Source organism: Cricetulus griseus, chromosome 6 (genome assembly GCF_003668045.3).
Source record: "Cricetulus griseus strain 17A/GY chromosome 6, alternate assembly CriGri-PICRH-1.0, whole genome shotgun sequence".
Lineage (NCBI taxonomy): Eukaryota > Metazoa > Chordata > Mammalia > Rodentia > Cricetidae > Cricetulus > Cricetulus griseus.
Genome location: NC_048599.1, coordinates 22,853,339 through 22,873,480, shown reverse-complemented (window position 1 = coordinate 22,873,480; position 20,142 = coordinate 22,853,339). Strand labels below are relative to the sequence as shown.

The window sequence follows — 20,142 nt, the reverse complement described above, 5'->3', positions numbered from 1 at the left end:
ACCCTGAACGCTTGCTCACAGACCAGATGCAGGCAGGCGGGAAGATGTGGGGGTGCAGTGGGCACCTTGGAGAACCAACTGCTCCAGAGTGGCGGAGGCAGGGTATGTAGCTGCCCACCCACTACTCACTGCTGGCAGCTTCCCAGCTCTCTTGCCAGCACCGCCGTCCTCCCTCCCCCTTTCTGACCCACTTTCCACATTCCAGAAATAGCTCTGGCAGGTGACTGGCAGGCGGGTCAGCAGTGGCTCAGCTGCCACTTGTACATGCTCCTCCCCAGTCAGAGGACACCTGGGAGGGGGCATGAGGGCCATGATGTGACCCTTTGGTCTGCCTCTGATTCTTCCCCTCCTCTCTTTATGCCTCTGAGAGGAAGCAAGAACAGTGACAAGCCTCCCTCCCATCTCTTCCCTCAGCTTCCCCGCCCCAATCGTTGCCTTCTGTTTCTCTCTCAGCCCTGTTTCTCTTCCTTTCCTTCCTCTCAGCTCTCAGTTTTGGGCTTTCCCCTCCTCCTTTCTGTGTCTTCCCACTCCCTCTGAATCACATCACACGGATTCAGAAGCTGAGACACCACACAAAGACCTCGGCAAGTGGTGTGGGGGGTGGGGGAACTACTGTGTGGCACCCTGATCCTGCCAGTTACATTCTCTCCTTCTTCAAATGTGAACACAGAAGGAGAGAGACAGAGACCGTGTGTGTGTGTGTGTGTGTGTGTGTGTGTGTGTGTGTGTGTGTGTGTGTGTTTGTGTGTGCGCGCGCGCCTCTATGGAAACCACACACACACACACACACACACACATACACGGAGACCACCTAGATTTAGGGTCATTCTCTGCCCATCCCGGAAGCTCTAGGATAAGCTGGATAAATTCCAGTCCAGAAAATATCCCTGTTCCCTGCCCAGAGGCCTAGAGTTCTTGTTTCAGTGCTGCTATGTGACTCTGAAAAGGCACCTGTCTCCCCCGGAGCCTCCTACTGGTTATCTAGACCTAGGGTGTAAGGAATGGTCTTATCTGTGACCATCCAAACCACAGGCTTCTTTCTCTCTTTTGTCCCTTCTCTCATTCCTCGGAACTCTTCTGACTCTTGGATTCCTTTTCCTTCCCCTGCACATATACATAAGAAGGGAGGCGAACAAAATTCCTCAGTCTTAAAGCCGGGCGTGGTAGCACACACTTTTAATCCCAGCACTCAGGAGGTGGAGACAGGCAGATCTCTGTGAGTTGCAGGCCAGCCTGGTCTTCAGAGTTCCAGGACAGCTAGAGCTATTATATAGAGAAACCCTGTCTCAAAATCATCATCATCATCATCATCATCATCATCATCATCATCATCTCTGGCTATTCCCTTGCGGATCCCTGCCTGTGCAGCCTATCTAGAGCCCAGAGTGTCGGGGCAAACATCCTGTAGTTTGTGAGTCATTTCTGATCCCTGGAGCTAAGGATTGAGATTTAATCTGAGTTAAGTAGATTAAGTGTGCCACCATGAATTAGTGATGTCTGCTATGGCCAGAGTTACACATACCTGCCATTCCTGACTTAATCCAGTTACCAGAACCAGACCCAGACCCCCCCACACACATACACCTTTGAATGGGGGTGGGGTGGTTCACAAGTCACTGCAGCCTAGAGGAAGTATCATGGTCAAGGTCACTCAGCAAATAGGTCAAGGAGATGTTTCTCAAAGCCTTGAGTTCTTCATTGTCCTGTGGGTTAGGAAGGAAGCAACCCAAGGACTTAACAAAGAGCAGGAGAAATCATCGGGCAGCTGGAGCAAGATTAGAGGCTGCTGCACTGGTCAGGCAGGGGACAGTGGTCCTGTCAGGGCCATAGGGTTAGAGGTGATAAGACTCAGGGGCCTTCCCCAGAAGAATATCAAGATTTCCTACTGCTGAAATAGGCACCGCTGCTGCCTGGGTAGAAGGCAGGCTTCTCCTCGGGTTCTACCACGCCTTGTCCCAGATATTCCTATGTAACTGAGTGCCTTGTATGTGCTGAGTGCACAAATTACCACTCTGCAAGTCTTTAAGCAATCCAAAGAAATACCGATCCAGACCTGAGGACTGGTGAGCAGGCAGGCCTCCAACCCAAAATTAAAGCTTTTGGGCAAAACAAGACGGGCATCCTGTACGGGCTCCCTCAAGGGGCAGAGCAATGCATTAGTTTACTTCTATCACTGTGATCAACACCATGCCACAACTAATTTAGGGAAGAACAGGTTTATTTTGTCTTACCCTTCCCTGTCACAGTCCATCATTGAGGGAAGTCAGGCAGGAACTGAAGCAGAGGCCATGCAGGAAGACTGTTTACGCTATTAATTCTCTCTGGCTTGCTCAGCTGTCTCTCATATATAGCCCCGGACCATCTGCCCAGGAGTAGGAGGAGCCCATTGTGGGCTTTTAGCCCAGCACACAGGTCCTAGCCACTCAGTGGCCTAGCAGTTTCTAGTTGCTCCTCTCCCGCATCCGTGCTGTGCTTCCACAAGCCCTCAGACCCAGAGATCTGCCTGCCTCTGCTTCCCTAGGACTGGGATTAAAGATGCATGCCACCATCTAAGACCATCTGAGAATTTTTGTTTCGTTTTTGTTTCTCTGTATTGCTTTGGAGCCTGTCCTGGAACTTGCTCTGTAGACCAGGCTGGCCTCAAAACTCACAGAGATCCGCCTGCCTCTGCCTCCCGGGGGCTGGGATTAAAGGCTGGAGGTAACCATGGAAGAATCTTGACTGGGCTTTCAGAACCCATTCAGGATCAGGCTGGTCGCCACAGTCATCCTCCCAGCTGCCCTGGAAAAGCTCTCCACCCCTGCTCCAGCATTATTGCATTATATGCTCCACCCCCTGAGGCGGTGGGGGCAGGCGATGGGGGGTGTCAGTCGGGTTCATGCTGTGAATTTTTAAGTATTGATATAGTTTCATAACTGAAGCCAGGTGAAGTGTCACATGCCTTTTATCCCAGCACTTGGGAGGCAGAGGCAGATTTCTGTGAGTTCAAGGCCAACCTGGTCCAGGACAGCTAAGACTACAAAGCGAGACACTGTGTCAAGAAAAAAAGTGTGGGGGCGGTAATAGGGAGAGCCCTCACTTCTCTGGCTGCCAGTTCTGGACACCGGGGACAGGACAGCTACTATCTAGAAAAAGGACCCTTTACCAGGAGAAGCCCAGGTTCCGGCAGGAGGATCTGAGGCCTGCCTGCCATGGGTCCAGCCAACTCCACTTTGCAGGGAGGCTAGCCTGACTTGTAACTCCTGGGCAAGGACCCAGTCAGTACAGAAGGTTCCCCATACACACCTTACAGGACCCAAAAAGATCACCATTAGAAGTGTGCTGAAATCCCTCCAGCACCAAGGTCTCAGACTTGGTGAAGTCCATATTGAAGCTGCCCATGCATTCTTTTCAATCCAGTGAGCAGGATTCAGGGGTCAAACACTTCGTTGTCAGACAGAACAGAAAGTTCTGTTTCTGCCTCATTTCTCTCCAGGAGACATGACTCCCAAAGAGGAAAGGGGACTTGCCCAAGTCTATACAAGGAGTGTGTCACTGCATTGGAAGGATGGAGGTGAGATAGAGATCTCCTGATGGGCTGGATTGGGGAGTCAGAGCCCATCAAGAATTTACTTTGCCCTTTCTTAAGTAAAGCAAATGAAACTGAATAGCATGGTGTAGCCAGCTACTGCTTTTTACAGTGTCTGGCATCAAATTAGCTTGTTGTTCTCTTCATCTTGTCTTAATGCAAAAGGAAGACGTACTGGAAACAGTGTTACCTTCTTCATTCTTTATACATTCTTTAAGATCCAGATGCAGAAAGCAGGCAACCGGCTTGCCTAAGTCTCCCAGCAAGGATCTGTGCCTGGCAGACACGCTGCAAGCAGAGTGCCAGGTCTGCGGGAGGGAAGAAGCAGGAATGGGCTCGGGCAGGATCCGTGTGCTTTGGCCACATTTTACAGAGAATGACAGAGGCATGGAAAGATTGAGCGTCTTGTCTAAGGTCACACAGGTGTGATACTGAACCCATCTTTAGGATCCCTGGGAGCACATCCAGGATGGGAGGAGGGACAACTGCAAACTGCAGGGTTACTGGGTAGAGAGGACCTGCGTGCAGGGCGAAACGCCCACAGTGGACTCCCTCCTCAGCCTCGGTTTCCCTACCCACAACGAGCTGTAGGCACCAGGATGAGCCCGCACCGACACACGGACACTCAGCCTGCAGTAGAGACCCTGCGTTGCGTTCCAGTTGGAACCGGTTTGGTGGGCGGCTCGAGAGGGCGGAGCCCCCCAGCTCGGGCATGCGCGAGCCGGCGTGGGCGCGCACTCCCTTTCAGGGCCCGCCGGCCTGGGCGTGGGCCGCGCGGTACGCGTGCGCGCCTGCGCAGCGGCCCGGCTGCGCGCGCCCCCTGGTGGCCCGGGAATCCCCGGGCGACGCGCGCGGCTGACGCGAGGGGCGGGGCCGGCGCGGGGCTTTAACCCGGAGGCCCCGCCTCTCGGGCGTACAAAACCGGAGCCTCGGGCCGGGCCGCGTGAGGGAGGAGGGTGAGTGCCCGCCACTGGCCGCAGCTGCCGCCAGTCCGTCCGTCACTCCGTCCGTCTGTCCGACCCACGTCGTCGCCGCCGCCGCCGCCGCCTCCTCAGCCCGGACGCCCGGGGCCCGCCCAGCGCCGCCCGGAGCAGCCGCGGCCCCGCGAGGAGACGGGCGCCGCCCCCGCCCGGCCCTGCCCTGCCCTGTCTTCCCGTCTGTCCGTCCGTCCGTCCGCCCGCGCTTCCGTCCTCCTGTCGGGCCACCGGCCCTCCGGCCCGCGTCCCCGCTGCGCCCGCTTTGTCTCTCCCTAGCTCGCTGTCTCTTTGTCTCTGCCCTCGCGCTCGGCCCCTCCCTCGCTCCGGGTTCTCGGGTCCCCTTTCCCAGCGCTCCTCTCCTCTCTCGCAGCCACGGGTTCTGGCACCCCAATTCTTCGGGACACCTCTCCTAGAACCTTTGGGGCCTCTCCTTCAGAACACGCTGCACTCCCCCAGGCCTCCCCTGAGCTCACCACACATCCTCCTTGATCCCTGTGCCCCTGATTCCTGGGGGTTACCTCCACCTTCTCCATATTTCCCCAGGGGTTTCCCTCTTCTCCGGGGCCTCCAATATCTGCCAGAACCTCCTACATCCCTTAGTGGTTTCCTTGTACCCCCAGTACCCTCCCAGCTCCCTAACTTCAGATCCTCTCTGCCTTTCCAAATTTGTCCGCTGTGGCTGTCACTGCTTCTCCTTGTTCTCCGAGCGCCCCACTTTTCTGGACCCGGTCCCCCGCCTTGCTCTCCCTGCCTCTCTTCTGTGCATCTGTCAGTGGTCTCGCTGCTCAGTTTCTGGCGTTGACGGCCTCCCTCTGTCTGTGCCTGTTCCTTGGCCGAGGGATCTTGCTGCCCCTTTGCTTCTCTGCCTGACCCCGTCACCCCTTCTCTCCGCTCCTTGTCTCTCCCTCTCCCTTTCTGTCTCTGCCGGGTCTCTGGGTCTCTGACCCCCAACCGGCCCTCATGGCTTTGTGTCTGGAGCTCTTGAAGCAATGTGAGTGGTGGGGTGTCCGGGTCGGGCCGGGCGGAGTCATCCCGCAGGCTGGCCGCGGCCGAGGCTCCATGGGGTTGGCGCTGGGGCAGGGGCTGGCGCTGGGGCACTGAGGCTGTCGGGCCTCTAGACCAAGGGGACAAGGATGGTGGGGCCAGGCTGTCTGGCGAGGGGGGAAGAGGGGCCTTCCTGCTCCGAGGCTTCTGCTTTAGTTGCTTGAGTGTGTGTGGAGGGCGCCCTGGGCTGGGCATCCCTCCTGGCTTGGCCCTGCATGGCCTGGCACTTTGTGATTGCTTGTGGGCAGGCCTGGGCTATTTTGGAGCCTACCGCAGGATGTGATATCACTTGGGCGTTTATTTAGATCCAGCTGGGGGTGGGGGCTGCGTTCTTGCCAACTTGAGTAATGAAATTTTGCAGGGAGGGGGTGTGGCCTCCTAGGCAGCTGGGCCGAAGGGTTGTGGTCAGAACTTCTTAGGCTGCCCCGAGTGGGCAGGTGAACAGAGGTCTGTGAAACTTGGTCTTGCTAGGACCAGGATGTATTGGAGAGGAATTGACCTTACTATGACCATCCTTAATTATTGTATTTGGATGTCTTAGACTCTGAATTCTTGATTAGGCCAGCTTCAAGGGGGTTTGACTTTGGATGAGACCCTTGGACTCTGTAGGTCTCAGTTGTCCCATCTCTGATAGAGATAATGGTGGAGGAGGGCATTCCAAGAGTAGTCAATAAGATCAAATGAAGCATCTGTAGACATGCTGTGTAAACTGTCACCCTGCCTTTAAACAGCCCCAGGGAGGGCAGCTTTCCTGAGAGGATGGGAGAGGCCCCAGACTCAAGTCCACCCCAACATGGTTAAGAAGTGTGCCCGCCTTCGCAGAGTCCCCAGTGCTGTTTTGCTCTTCCTTAGTCTGTAAAGATAACTGGGTGTGCTCAGAGCAGGCCTGTGCTGGAGAACACTTGGACTTTCTGTGTGCCATCTATTGTTTAAAGTTGTACCCTGCTTAGAGGTGACACCTGGAAGCAAAGTCAGCCAGGGTGTAGTGTGAGCCACACCTGCTTTCTCTGTGTGGGGGAGAAAGGGTCCTAGTTGAAAGGTTCCACTGAGAGCTGGGGTCTGCTGTTAAGGGTTCTAGAACCTTGGAACAGGGAGCAAGACCAGATTTTGTAGTCCCTGTGTCTTAGATAAGATGAAGTCAAGAAAAGCTAGGAGAACACATGGAGGCTGGAACCCCTGTGTCCTGTCCCCATGGCCCTGCCTCTGAAGTCACTGCCTTGCTGGTGTCACCTGCCCCTGGTGTATGATAAAAGTTTCTAACTCCTATGGATCTTTTTCTGTGTGCCTTGTACTAGGCACAATCCATGGGTTGTCTGCATTTGGGAGGAAAAAGAGCTTGATACCTGGCCCAGAAGTGAAGAGATCCAAGATCCAGTCCCCACATCTCAGGTGGTGACTCTCCCTTGAGTGTCAGCTTCCTAATTAAATTGGAATAACAAGTCTTGTCCTAAAGCTGCTTCTAAAATGATAGAACACCCCCCCCCCTAAAAAAAGGGAGAGGTTGAAAGGCAGAATGCCATGGTTTTGTCCCCGGTTCTGGTGCTAAACTGCCATGTGACTTCACACAGTTGGTCTCCTGGTGGTTCTCCACTCTTCCCTCTGAAGAATGGGGGAGTTGAATGGATCCATCTCTTACGTCTTTGCAGATGACATTTGCGATTTTCAGGCCACCTGTGCATCCCTGTACCTTACCATGTAAAAATATGTCTAATCACAGAGTGAGCAAGGAGAATGCTGACTGCTGCCAGCTGTGGACTAATGACAGCTGTGGACTTTTATGGGAGAGGTCCTGTGTGGGTTGGAAAGGCTTCCAGGAAGAGCTTAGTCAGCATACCAGACACAATTAGCTAGTGCATAGGTGATTTTTGGTTTTTCGAGACAGGGTTTCTCTGTGACTTTGGAGGCTGTCCTGAAACTACCTCTTGTAGACCAGGCTGGTCTCGAACTCACAGAGATCCACCTGCCTCTGCCTCCTGGGTGCTGGGATTAAAGGCGTGCGCCACCAATGCCCGGCCTAGTGCATAGGTGTTAAGTAGAAATAATGTGAGTTTTAAAGCCATCCATACCTGGCTCTAATCAGTCTCATTTAGCATCTGTGCTGTCTTGGGCAAGTTACTTTCTTTGACCTTTAGTTTCCTCATCTGACTCTGAAAAATCATTTATAGAATTGTGGTGAAAATTAAATGAAATTCTAGATATATTAGTAAAAACCTGTACACAGTTTTTTAGACAATAAATGTGAACTTTTACCTCATAATAGCTGGGTCAGATTTTTCTTTAAGGGAACAAGACATCCCCAGCCTCGCCCCTCACCCTTGTGGTTGGGGTTCAGGTAACATGGAAAGTACCTTGAAATGTCCAGTAGTAAGCAGTAGTAATAGGAGTGATTGCTCATCTCCAGGGCCTTATGAGGTCTTGTGTAATCCACCAGTTCATTCCGGACCACTGTTCCTCATAAGTCAGAAGCCAGTGAGGTTCTCCCTGTGTCACAAGTGAATGAAGAGTAAGGGGCAGCCACAGGGATGTGGACCCACTCTGGGTCTTGCAGCATGGCAATGTCTGGGCAATCTTGAGTCTCCTGACTTTGTCTGCCCACAGCATTACTTCAAAGTTTGTTGCTGTGCCTGGTAGCCTGCCACTCAGGCTGCCCATTCTGACATCTGCTCTGCTAGGGTTTGACATTTCCCTAGTCTCTGAGCTCATCTCACATTTAAAGGCTTGAGGTGGGGCGGGCACTTGAGTCATCACCACTCCTGGCTTTTCATCTTGAGCAGCAACCAGACACTTTCCCAGGGCCACTGCCTGGTAGATGACATAGGCCTTCAGGTTTTCCTCCCGGAAGCTCAGTAGACTTGGGAAAGGATCTTCCTGTCTCTTAGGGAAGGTTGCTGGGTGGCTCTGAATGTAAGTCTTCCCTCCCCAGGGCTCCACATCAAGAAGCTCCTGCTCAGTTAAGCCTTACTATGCCTTACTGACCCCTCTGTGGTATGGACTTGTTCCCCAAGGCTGCCTACACTATCAAATGCCACTGGTCCACGAAGTCCAACCTGGCCCCAGCTATAAGCTCAGTTCTAGGATCATCCACATGCCTAAATTGTGACTTTAGCAGGTCATTTCATCTGTGCTTCAGCCTCCTCATATATAAAATTCTGATTCTTCATCTTTATAGATTTCAGTTTCCTGAGCTGTGTCCCTGGAGATCCTCATTTGTCAGGTCTAGGGCAGGAGAGAATCCTGTGAAGGAGTCTGAAGCTGAGAGCCTGTTGGCTGCACTCTGGGAAAAGCCAAAGTGGGGGCAGCCAGCACTTAGTGATAGTGCCTGTTGCCTGGCTCTGGACCTATCAGTATTCTGTGCCTTAGTTTTCTTTCTGCCAGAGTAGGATAGAAATACCTGCTTCCTGGGGTGATCCCTTAAGAAATGATGGTTACTACTATCAGCCTTGTTTTGGGCAGGCCTGGTTATTTGTGGCAGCATGTCACCTTTTCCAGCTGAGCCTTCCTGGCAGCAAGCACTATCTGGGCAGACTAGGCTAATGGAACACCTGAGCAACAACGAAATCCAGTCATCAGCAGCAATTTAATGAGGTCGATGAGAGGTGTTCAGTGTGAAGGCCGCTCAAGTTGCCGGGTTTCCCAGTGCTGGCTGGGGCTGCCTTTCCTGACTCAGCCTGGGCTGAATTCTGCTGTCCACCGTCCTGGTCCCCCCCCCCCATCTATTCCTGGAAGCCAAGGCTGCTTTACAGACAATAAAACTGAATTTTAGAACTAAAAGATGGTTGTTTCTTATTAGTAAGAAAGAAGCTTGGGGAGTGAGAAGGACTAGGATCTCGGAACAAGGCCAATGGAGAGCCAGGTTAGATCACTCTACTAGTCTCCCCCAAGCCTCTTTCAGCCCTGCAGTGGCTAGCCTAGTCTGAGGATGGGTGAAGTGTTTCTAAATGATTGGACTGAGATTAGCTGGGAGCTGACTCTTTGACTCTTTGTTGGGAAACCCTCCCTCATCAGGAGCCTGAGGAAAGGGGAAGAACAGACAGACTAGTCCTCTGCTCCTGGGAACTTAGGGTCTGGTGAGAGAGACAAGGCCTACAATTATGAGAGATTGTGTGACAGTCTGTAATTAAGTGGCTGCTGAGGAAAGGCATTGTCTGAGGAGGAAGAAGTGAATGTGAGCTAGAGGAATAAGAGCCCTTTGAGGGGGTTGAATTGGCAGAGGCAGAGGGTGGGGCTGGCATTCTAGAGAATGACTTGCTAGAGGGTGGGGTTGGAAGTTAAGTATGTGTTTGGAAAGCTGCATATGCTTGCTGGTTTTGCTGATGCCCCAGGCTCTGATTGGAAAGTCCAAGGGGCCAGGGAGTTGCAGGCAGATTGAGCTTTGGGGAGTCCTGGAAGTTGTAGAGCTGGTACCTACCAGGGTAGCACAACTAGAGGACTCTTTTTTAGATGGGGATTCAGGCTGGCTGAAAAGGAGTGAATAAACATGATTGCAGGAAGGAGGATTCCCGAGGAGAGCCCAGCAGGGACTCCAGATCCTGGGGAGAATATGTGCTGCTGGTTTGGAGAAGGAAGTGGCACTCCTTGTGCACCTGCTTTGGGGGCAGGCTCTGTGCCAGGGCCTCTGTAAGCAGCCTCGTGAATCTGTACAGCAAGCCAGGGGCAAGTGGACTTATCAAATCCCGTTTACAGATAAGGGAAATGTGGCTCCAACTCAAGGCTGGCAGGCTTGGCTCTTCCCACAGTTCAGCCCTGCTGCTTAGAAAGGAAATCTCTGCTGTCAGGGGCCAGGGAATCCTGAGCGGCTGGCCCTTTGGACAGGGGCATGTAGACACAAAATTTAAATTTCACAGAGCTCAGTTTTGTGAAAGACCAGCTTGCTCTACATAGCAAGTTCCAGGTCAGCCAGAGTGAAACCTTGTGTTTACAAAAGAAAAAAGGAAAACATTTTCACAAAACTGCTTTCCAAAGATACTTAGGGTCAGAGTTGGGTCCCCATTTAGAATTTCTCTAAGATTGAAAGATCAAAGGCACTAGGGCTTCTCACACCCCTTAGAAACCTCCAGAGCTGTGCTGCATGTGTGTTCCTCTTCTGGGCCCATTGGAACTCTCAGCCAGAGGAGTCGGTCACTCACAAGTTAGGAAGAGACTTGTCACAGGTACTTAACACAGAAGAACCAAATGTTAGAGCCCAGGTCCAGATTCCTAGACTGCAGCCCAGGGAAGGCAGCAGGGATGGGCACTTACAAATGGCCACTGTGAAAAGTATCAGTGTTGGTTCAGCACTCCCACCGCACCTCCCTCCCAACATTGGACTTGGTCATGAGGCAAAACAACCACTGTGCAGTGACATCCCTCCAATCCTTCCTTTGTCACCAGGAAGCACCTTAGTATCCATGTGCCAGTCTAATTAGGCAAATATTCTTTGAGTCCAGCTGTGTGCTGGTGTGACTACAACCATGCTTTTCATATCAAAATCATAACAGAGGTTGTTTTAAAGGCTTTTCATGTTGCCTTGGAACAGAGGCAACCTAAGAAATGTCATTGAGACAGTGTGCTGTCCCTTTCTGTTATGTAAATATACTATATTGCCACTTATCAGGTGCTATCACAGAAACTTCCAGAGTTTCCTGTATGTTTTCTGTTTTCTTTGCAACACATTGATTCTGGATCTTTACTACTTGTCTAGCCTGTTTTGCTTTGCAAAACATTTATCCATTGTCACCCCAGGAGGCCCTTATATGACACTAGGAAGCCTTTGCAGTTGTATCTGTTTATTCTAGAAGAGGTAACTGAGGCTCAGTCACAGAAAGTGACTTGACCAAAGTGAGTTTCTGATTTATTGAACAAGTTTTTATCAAGTGTTACTACATGTCTGGCAGTGAGCCAGCCCCGGGAATACACAGGCAGAACTTCCTTGGAGACTTAAATTTAGAGTGCAGCAGCGTCAGAGTGTAGTGGGACCCACCTCAGAGCTGGACTCTTTCATTGCAGACCCCTCTAACTTGGACCCCGGAATCCAGAATTGCAGCCTGTGAACCCTAGCCTGGAACATTAAGATAAAGCTAGTCATGGTACAAGTTTCTGCAAACTGATCTTCAAAAAAAAAAAAAAAAAAGCAAAAAACAATAAAAGGTTTCAGCAGCAGTGCCTAAATTGTTAATGAGAAGGTGAGGAAGGGTGTCCACAGAGGGCCATCTGCTAGGTCTCCTTAGAGGGAAGTCACCCAAAGACTGACTCCTCCGAATATTTGATTACAGTATACACAGGTGTGGGAGCCCTATAACCATGTGCAAAGCTGGGGACCCTCCTGCCTCCTTTAATATTAAATTAGATGAGATAAAGGCTGGTCCTAGAGGCCCAAGTCAGGGAACACTGTGGCCCACCCCCTCAATTCCCATGAGGAGAAACCAAACCTAGGAGAAAAGGCACTTGGTTTACAAACACATAGTGAGTGAAACAGCCTTCCCTTTTCCAGCTAACGACTTCACCACCACCACCACCCCCACTCACCCCATTCCTCCTGGTAGGAAGCCTCTTCTTGCTCCACAGTTCAGCATTCACAGCCCTCTTCTGGACCTTCCTATGCCTTGAGGCCAAGGTTATTCTTAGTCTGCCTTGATGCACATACTCCTATCATACCCCAGAGCTCTGTGACATCTAGGCCACCTCAGTATATACTCAGAGATAACTTGAAGATCTAGCTGCCTGAGGGCTGGAGAGAGGGCTCAGAGTAAGAGTGCTCCCTGCATCCAGAGGACTCAAGTTAGGTTCCCTGCACCCACAGATAGCTCATTATTGTCTCTAACTCCAGATCCTGGGGGAGGGGGTGGGATATCCAAAACAAAACAAAAACCTAGGCTCCTGGGCCCTGCTGTCTGGAAGAGTGATAGCCAAAATCTTCAGGGAGGTATCTCTGTAAATTTTTCTGGAATTATGTAAAATGCCTGTCTATATATTTTTAAATATGTGTGTATACACAAATAGCACAATTACACATGTATATGGCTTTAAAACTCAAACCTTGCAAGCACGTGTACTCAGTGAGAATACTAGTGTCTCTCTGGCCTAGATGAATAATTACTGTGCCTGGACTTGCTGCTTCCCTCCCGAAACCCTCTATGTCCATGCACAAACTCAGTCCCACAACACCAGCAGCTGTGTCGCTAGCGTGCCTTTGTGTTACATCATCTCTGCTTGTTGCTCTGTACCTTGCCTTTTTACCTGGGTCTGTCTTGTGTAGTTTTCCTCTGTGGGCACACATGGGTCCATAGCCTCCTGTTTCTTGTGACTGTGTGACTTTGCATCTATGGTAGACCACCACTTGTTCATCAGGTCATCTTCTCAGAGATGTTTAGTGAGTTTGCTGCTGGAAGCATCGAGGTCTTCCCTGAGTAACTGCATGCAATTATAACACCAAAAGCTTTTCTTACAAGCCAAATACCTGTTTCTGAGAGTCTGTACACTTCAGATATTTTTCAGGTATTTCCAAATTGCCACAGAAACAAAAAACACCACACATTCCCCCCACCCCTTTTTTTTTTTTTTTTTTTTTTTTTCAGCTAAGAAGCTCAGGCTAGCCTTTGAACTCTTAATCCCTCTCAAGCAATCAGGTTATAAGCATACTCCACCACTCCTGGCTAGGAATGTCCACATTTGTAAAGTCCCCCACTCATAGTCCCATTCATTTCCTCAGTTAAGGAACCACTCTTGCCTTGGTGCTGCACACTTTTGATCCTAGCACTCAGGAAGCAGAGACAGGTGGCTCTCCGGAGGCCAGCCAGGATTTTACAAAGTGAGACTCTGTGGCAAAACAAAACTAAACAAAACTCCACTCTTCTAGTCTGGCCTACAGTTTTGTAATGGAGCAAGGCCCAGAGAGGGGAAGAACTTTGCCACTGTCACTCAGCTGTCCTCAGCCAAGGAGTTGTCTTTCACTCAGTCAGGTGGAAGGAAGTAAGCAATGAACGAAACAAGGGGGGAGGGGGAAGAACGAAGACTGGGTGAGCAAACTGGTTATGGGTACATTGGTACCTGTTTGTCATGTGGGCCCTGAATAAGCATTTCCCCTGCTCACTAGAAATCTTCTTGCGAGTCTCCCTGTGTGCTGTGTTTGCTCGGCAGCATCCGGGCCAATAAGCTCCTTCAGACATTTCCCTTTGCAGGCTTGGTCACTGTACCCCTGCCCCCCTCCCTCATCTAAATAGTGGGGAGGCCCGTAGTTGCTTTTCTCATGCTCCCTGGGCTTCTGGGAAGATCTGACAAACCAGCTATTAGGGAATATGGTAAAACAGCTGAGAGTGCAGCAGTCCCAACCAGATAGTTCATGTGACATTAAGGACCTCAGAGGGTCTGAAGTTGGGGCCAACCCTCAGTGGGCTGCTGTCAGGCTCAGCAAAGGGCTGGTCATTCTGCAGTTCAGCAGCTCCAGGTAGCCCTTGGTGGTGTCTTTGTTCTGTGCCACAGGGCTAGGGTTGTGTTGAGCTTCCTGAATTTGTTCTGCCCCAGGTTGCTGAGATCTCCACAGTACATGTGGAACAAAGAAAGGAGCTCAGGTGACGGATGCAGGAGAGGTAGTCAGGGAGACCACAAGGCTGTCTTTGTGCCACCTCTGAGGTGGGCCCCCAGATAGGTCATCTCTGTGGCTCCTTTAACCACCAGTGGCTTCAGGGATGAGGAAAGAGAGGTTCCTCCCACATTTAATTGGTAGGAAAACAGAGCTGGAGAAGCTTGTGCCCTTACCAGTCAGAAGCTGGAGTTCATCTCTCCCAGGCCTCAGCGCTGCCTGTCTTTCTCACATTCTTTGTAGTTTTACTTTGGGTTTAAAAACCAAAGTGAAAGGAAACAGCAAAGCAGGAAGCAGCCACTGCAAACCCTACCCTGCTGGGAGGGCATGGGGGGACTTGTGCAGAGTAGGCCTTACTATCCCTGCTGGGTCCCACCCATGTTCCGGAGGTCTGGCTCGTGGGCGGGGCCCAGAGGAAAGAGGCGCCAGGCAATAGACAGCAGTGGCGCCCTGGCTAGGCAGTCTGGGAGGGGGCCAGTAGGACGGGTTCCCTGGTGAAGTCAGTTCACCCGGGTGTGGTCCCAGCATCAGGCCCCCCAGGTAGAAAGCTACTGCCTTTTAAACACCCTGTTCTTCCGGGGCAGGGCTGAACAGAACTAGGCCTGGGATGGACTGGGAAAGAAAACCAGGCCTCAGAATTCAGCTTTCACAGAGCTGTTCACTCTCCCAGAAGGTAAGAGCAAGCACCAGCCTCTGCCTTGAAGCAGTTTCTTCTCAGTATCCAACTTATCTGAGAGTCGGTCTATCTCCAGATGGCTTCTCACCTCTTTTAAGTATCAGGTTTATAGGTGGCTTCAGGCTAGATCTTCCCTGCTCAGAAGCCCCCAGGGTCTCCATTTGCTTCTCTGCAGGGGGTGGGTTCTCCAAGCTCTGTTCTTCAGTAGTGTGGATTTGGGTTTCTGTGTCTTAGCACTCATTTCTGGGATGAATTGGTATCTATCCCTGAATATACTTCCTGTGCACAGGTATCAGAAGGCCCTCTGTTGATACACTGATAATCCACGTCACCATGCCACATCCCTGTCATACAGAAAGGTAGCATGGAGATGACCGGGTTCCCCTAGGTTGGATTACAAATACCCGTGGATTCTATCACCTGATTAGCCTCACCCTGAAGACAAGAGGAGATCCAAAGCCCCATGCAGTGGCCATACTGATACCTGGGGGAAAGACTGGTGAGCTGCTTGGAGAGCAACCATTGCCTGCTTGTTTGCTAGTACAGGGCTCTGGTTGGGGAATCTGAAGGGTTCAAGGACTCAGGGAAAAGGGCTTTAGTTACTCCAAGCTGGTAGGCTCAGATAAACAGAATTTTTGAGGGAGGCAAGGACAGGCTTTCCAGAGGTCAGGATCTGCTCAGCTAGAGAGATCTGCCCTGGACAAGTATCTGTCTGGCACTGAGAGCAGGGTCTTGTCTCTGCAGAGTGCTCATCTGGGCAGTTTTCTTCTGTGAGCTGTGACAGAGAGCCTGTTGTGCATGTGTTGGAAGCAGATTTTGAATAGTTCCAGACTTTGCTGGAACTTTCTGCCTTCCCAGGCTTCCCACGCCTCATGACGTGGCAGTTGCTCTACACAGGGGTGTGGTCAATAGTCAGGAGGTGTCTGCTACCTGTGCCAAGGCAGGAAGGAGAAGGGGTGGGGCTTGCATGACAGCGACCAGGAGAAGCGAGACTGAACTCTAGCTTCCTCACAGAGGACAGCACATATGATAGAGTGGGGCAGTCCAGGAGAGGGCTGGTTAGTCAACCTCACCTCCACTCTGCTTCCCAAACAGTCCTATACTGAGTGGAGAGGTGTGCAGAAAGGCAGGGAGGACCTGGAGAACCAGGCTGGCGTCCAACCAGCCTGGGGACTCTGTCCAAGGAGGTAACAGACAAGATACGATGTGATTGTGGTAAGAGGCTGAAAGACAGGCAGGTGCTGAGAGGGACCTATCTGGGAAATTTGGAGGACATTAATGGGGGCAAGGAAGATGGGTTACAGCCCCATCAAGACCCTGGGGCAGTGCTAATTACCAGGGACCAGAAGGGCTGGACACATCAAAATGGGTGAGTAAACCTGTTTAGCTCTGAGGTGAGCAGCTTTTTGCTCCCCGTGAGAGCCAAGGTCCTGAAGTGTTTCTGTTGTGATGAGTGTTCAGTAGTGTGGATTTGCGTTTCTGTGTCTTAGCACTCATTTCTGGGATGAATTGGTATCTATCCCTGAATATACTTCCTGTGCACAGGTATCAGAAGGCCCTCTGTTGATACACTGATAATCCACGTCACCATGCCACATCCCTGTCATACAGAAAGGTAGCATGGAGAAGGACAGATTGCCTTATTTTCACATGAGTCAGAACTTCCAGGTGTGGAGATGCATGCCTATGATCCCAACACTGCAGAGAAGCCAGAGGCATGAGGCTCTCTTCAAGTTCAGGACCAACCTGGTTACCATAGCAAGCCCTAGGCCAGTCACAATTACAGTTACACATTGAGACCCTGCCTTAAAAAAACCAAACAAACAAACAAACAAAAACTTGCAAATCCACCTACTGTTTTCCTAACTGGTTAACATTTCTTCAGTATTTCCAAATTGTTGATAACTTTCTTTAATGCACTATACAGTTCATAGTACCTTATTGCTGAGGGAGGCAGGTGCTGCTTTCAGTGGTAGAGAGAGACAAAGTGACTCATCCAAAATCCCACAGCTCATTAAGAGCTGAAGTCCTGATTCACTGCTCTTTCTGTCTAACACAGGGCCTTTGATTAAGAAAGCAAAATAGAATGCTTCTGGTTCTTTCTTGGCAAAGTTGCCATCCCCAAATGAACATTTTAAAAGTTTGGGTATAAGAGTAACTCTGGGGGCTGGCAAGATGGTCAACAGATACAGGTACTGTCGAGCCTGATGACCTGAGTTTGATCCCTGGGAACCATTTAAAAGTGGAAGAGCACCAACTCCACAGGGTTGTTCTCTGACCTCCCCTTGCATACTTACACACAAGTAAATGCTGTTTTTAAAATGCAATTCTGTTTCAGCCGTAGGATTAGAATAACTTTCTCTGTTTTATGTGTCATACGTGGGTCTGTAGTACATTCTGTTCTGGTTTTGAAGTTTTTGTTTTAATTGTTTAGACTCCTTGCTGTCTAGCTGCTCCCTAAGGTTCTGTGATATAATATATATTACTGCCCTGTCCACCTCCAAGCTTCATATTCTATCTGAATTCATTGGCTGTTTCTAAATTTTAGGACAGAAAGGCAGATTACAAGCAGCACCTGTTCACACATACATCTCATGGGGTTAGCGATGGGCATGAGTACACTCTCTCACCTGTCTGCCCAGCGTGGGGAGCCTGAGTCTCAACCTCAAAAATCAACAAACAGATGAAGAAGAAGAAAAAAATAACAAGTCAAATTAGAAGATTCAGGCCTAAAGATAGATAGATTTGTGTGAGTTTTGGATGTGGGATGAGAAAAGTCAAAGCCAGTTGCTAACTACAGAGTGCAAACTCATGGTAGGAGCCCCACCCCATAATGCTCATTACTTCATTCCTCAAAATTTATGAAATTTATTACTTCATGCGCACAGCCCAGTGGCATTAAGTGTATTTTCATTGCCCCACACTCCTCCCATGTGTCTCCAGAGTACCTCATCCCAAAGTGAAACTACATATGGACCACTCCCTGCTACCCGACCCCACTACCATCTGTGTCTGATTTGACCAGTCTGGGTGCCTCATCCAGGAACCCATTTTAAGATGGAGATATTTGAAAGTAGGGTACAAGGGGCTCTATGAATAATTAGTTCCCTGGTGGTGACTAAGTCTCCTTGCACCCTGCAGAGCTATTTGTTTGTGGCTGGGTTCCAACAGGACTGGTAAAGTACTGCTGCTCTCTGGAAGAGTGCCCTCCCCAGAGTCCATGGGAAGCCTGGCACACACACACCTTTGTGGAAGCAGAATCATGGGATAGGGAAGGCCCCAGACATAATTCTGCAGTTGCTTGCAGTAGGATCTGAGCCATGTCTGTCCCTCTTAGTCAAGGCTTCCTTCGGGAAGGGACAGTACTTTCCAGAATAAGTGTGCGACAAGATAGTGGACTTCCCTTTTCATCCTTAAGAATCTAGCTCAGTGTCCAGATGTGTTACATGCAAAGTAATCAGGACTCCTGGTTTCTGCTTTGTGGAAGTGGTGGAAATTAAGAAGAAGGATGACTTGCCCAAAGTCTTATGCCATATAACTCCAAACTTGGCTGAAACCCAGCCATGCCTGCTCTGTGACTTGTCCCTCTCCAATATTCTTTTGTTTGCCAATGTTTTTTCAAAGCCGGGACTGGGGAGCAAGGAGCTGTTTTTCTATCTTGTCCTCTATGAGACATTGCCGTAGAAGCTCCTGGGTTGGTCCTACCAATGGGAGGGTATGGGGTGGGGTAAAGGTTCTGGTAGGAGATCAGGGATGATGACTCTGTCATAGGAATAGCATCCTACATTATTTCCACAGTGATTGTCTTCCCAGGGACAGCAGATCGTTATTCTTGGCAGTTGTTCTTCATATTGGACCCAATACAGATAGCTCAGTCATAGCCTTCCCTCTGAGAAGGGACACAGCTTTAGGGTCCTTTTCAACACATGAAAAACCAATCCCCTATATGTAGCATGTCCAGTGGGACCTGTGTCATTTCCAACTTGGGCATTTTCCTGTTTTTCCAGATAGGTGGCTATCCTAGGAGGGGAAGGGGCTGTTCAAGAGGCAAGTGATGTCACAGGTCTCTTTGTGAGAGTAGAAGAGTCTAGCAGGACAGCCAAAAGCCTAGGGACAGTGTTGGCAGAGCACCTCCTGGAAGGGTAGAAGCTGTTCAGGTACCATCTGCCTTCTTGAGGTGCCCCTGGGTTGCGACTTAGGTTGTGAAAGCACTCTGCTATCACCCTGCTGATGCTGGAGGGAAGGGCAGACTTACCTATTCTAGACTCTGTGGGAATGTATCAGTCTTGCTGACAGCAGTTGGCATTTTTACTATTTGTGAGACTAGATGCCATGAAGTTGGGTTTTGACAAACACCATAGAGCTTGTACTTAGCAGATAGAACATGATTTGCTGTGTGATGCTGAACACATTCCTCAACCTCTCTGAACCTTGATTTTCCTTAGCAGCATAAGGGAAGATGGTTAAAAACATCTTAAGGGGTCAGATTATGAGATATAGTTCAAGGACCTCACACTGTGCCCTTGGAAAGCAGTCTTCCCAAATACCACCATGCTGTGATTTCAGAGGTAGTGGGAAGATAGCTCAGGCAACAAAGGCTATGGGAGCATGAGGGAGAGACATAGAGATGACACTTACTCCTGTACTCTGTCTTCTGCCCACCACGGCACCTCTCAGGTTCTGCTACCTGTGTTTCTAAGCCTGGGATGGAGCCAGTGAATGCAAACCACAGGTCTCTATCTACAAGAAGCTCAGGGTCTGAAGGCACAGGCAATAAACAAACAGACCAGCAAATCCAGAATGGCATCCGATGCCTGTGTTCACCGGAACAGGGGTGCTGACCCATGAGTGGAACCCTGGGTGGAACCTGGGGAGACTGCAAGATGACTCTGAGGGAGTGGGAGCATAGGGGTGCTCTCCTTACTAGAAGGGTGCTGCAGCAGGGACAGTTCCAGGGACCTGGAGGTGTAATTATTTTTACTTGACAGAAATAGTCTGCTGGGGAAAGGTGGAGGGATACCAAGGACAGTGCCAGTAATGCAGTATGTAGGCACACATGGACAGGGACTGACCCTCAGCCTGGCCCCTTGGAGAATGTGACCCTTCACCTCTGCCTGAGGTCAGATCTTCCTGGCCTCTGACCAGTAGAGTTTCTGGAGGGTCTGGAATTGAGAAGCAGCTAGCTATGTGGGCCCCTAAAGCCACTATAGTGACAGTTCCTCAGCTGCCATTTTATCCTGGGGGTGGTGGTGGAGGGGAGTTGAGGGCCTGCAGTGAAGTGGTGCCTAGCCAGGGATACTGGCCCTCTAGGCATTTCTGT

At 50.5% G+C, this 20,142-nt stretch overlaps 1 protein-coding gene across 5 annotated transcripts in view; it reads left to right on the top strand.

Annotated features, from left to right (window-relative positions):
• Dlgap4 (DLG associated protein 4) overlaps positions 1–20,142 on the top strand; it is a 97,079-nt gene that overhangs the window by 53,319 nt on the left and 23,618 nt on the right. Inside the window, exon 1 of one of the 5 annotated variants that reach the window (XM_027421306.2) lies at positions 4,697–5,536. The exons of the other annotated variants lie outside the window; for them this stretch is intronic. Coding sequence (XP_027277107.1) covers positions 5,506–5,536 — 31 coding nt within the window. The 5' untranslated portion in view covers positions 4,697–5,505. Of the gene's footprint in view, positions 1–4,696; positions 5,537–20,142 lie in introns of those variants that run through there. 5 annotated transcript variants of the gene reach the window in all.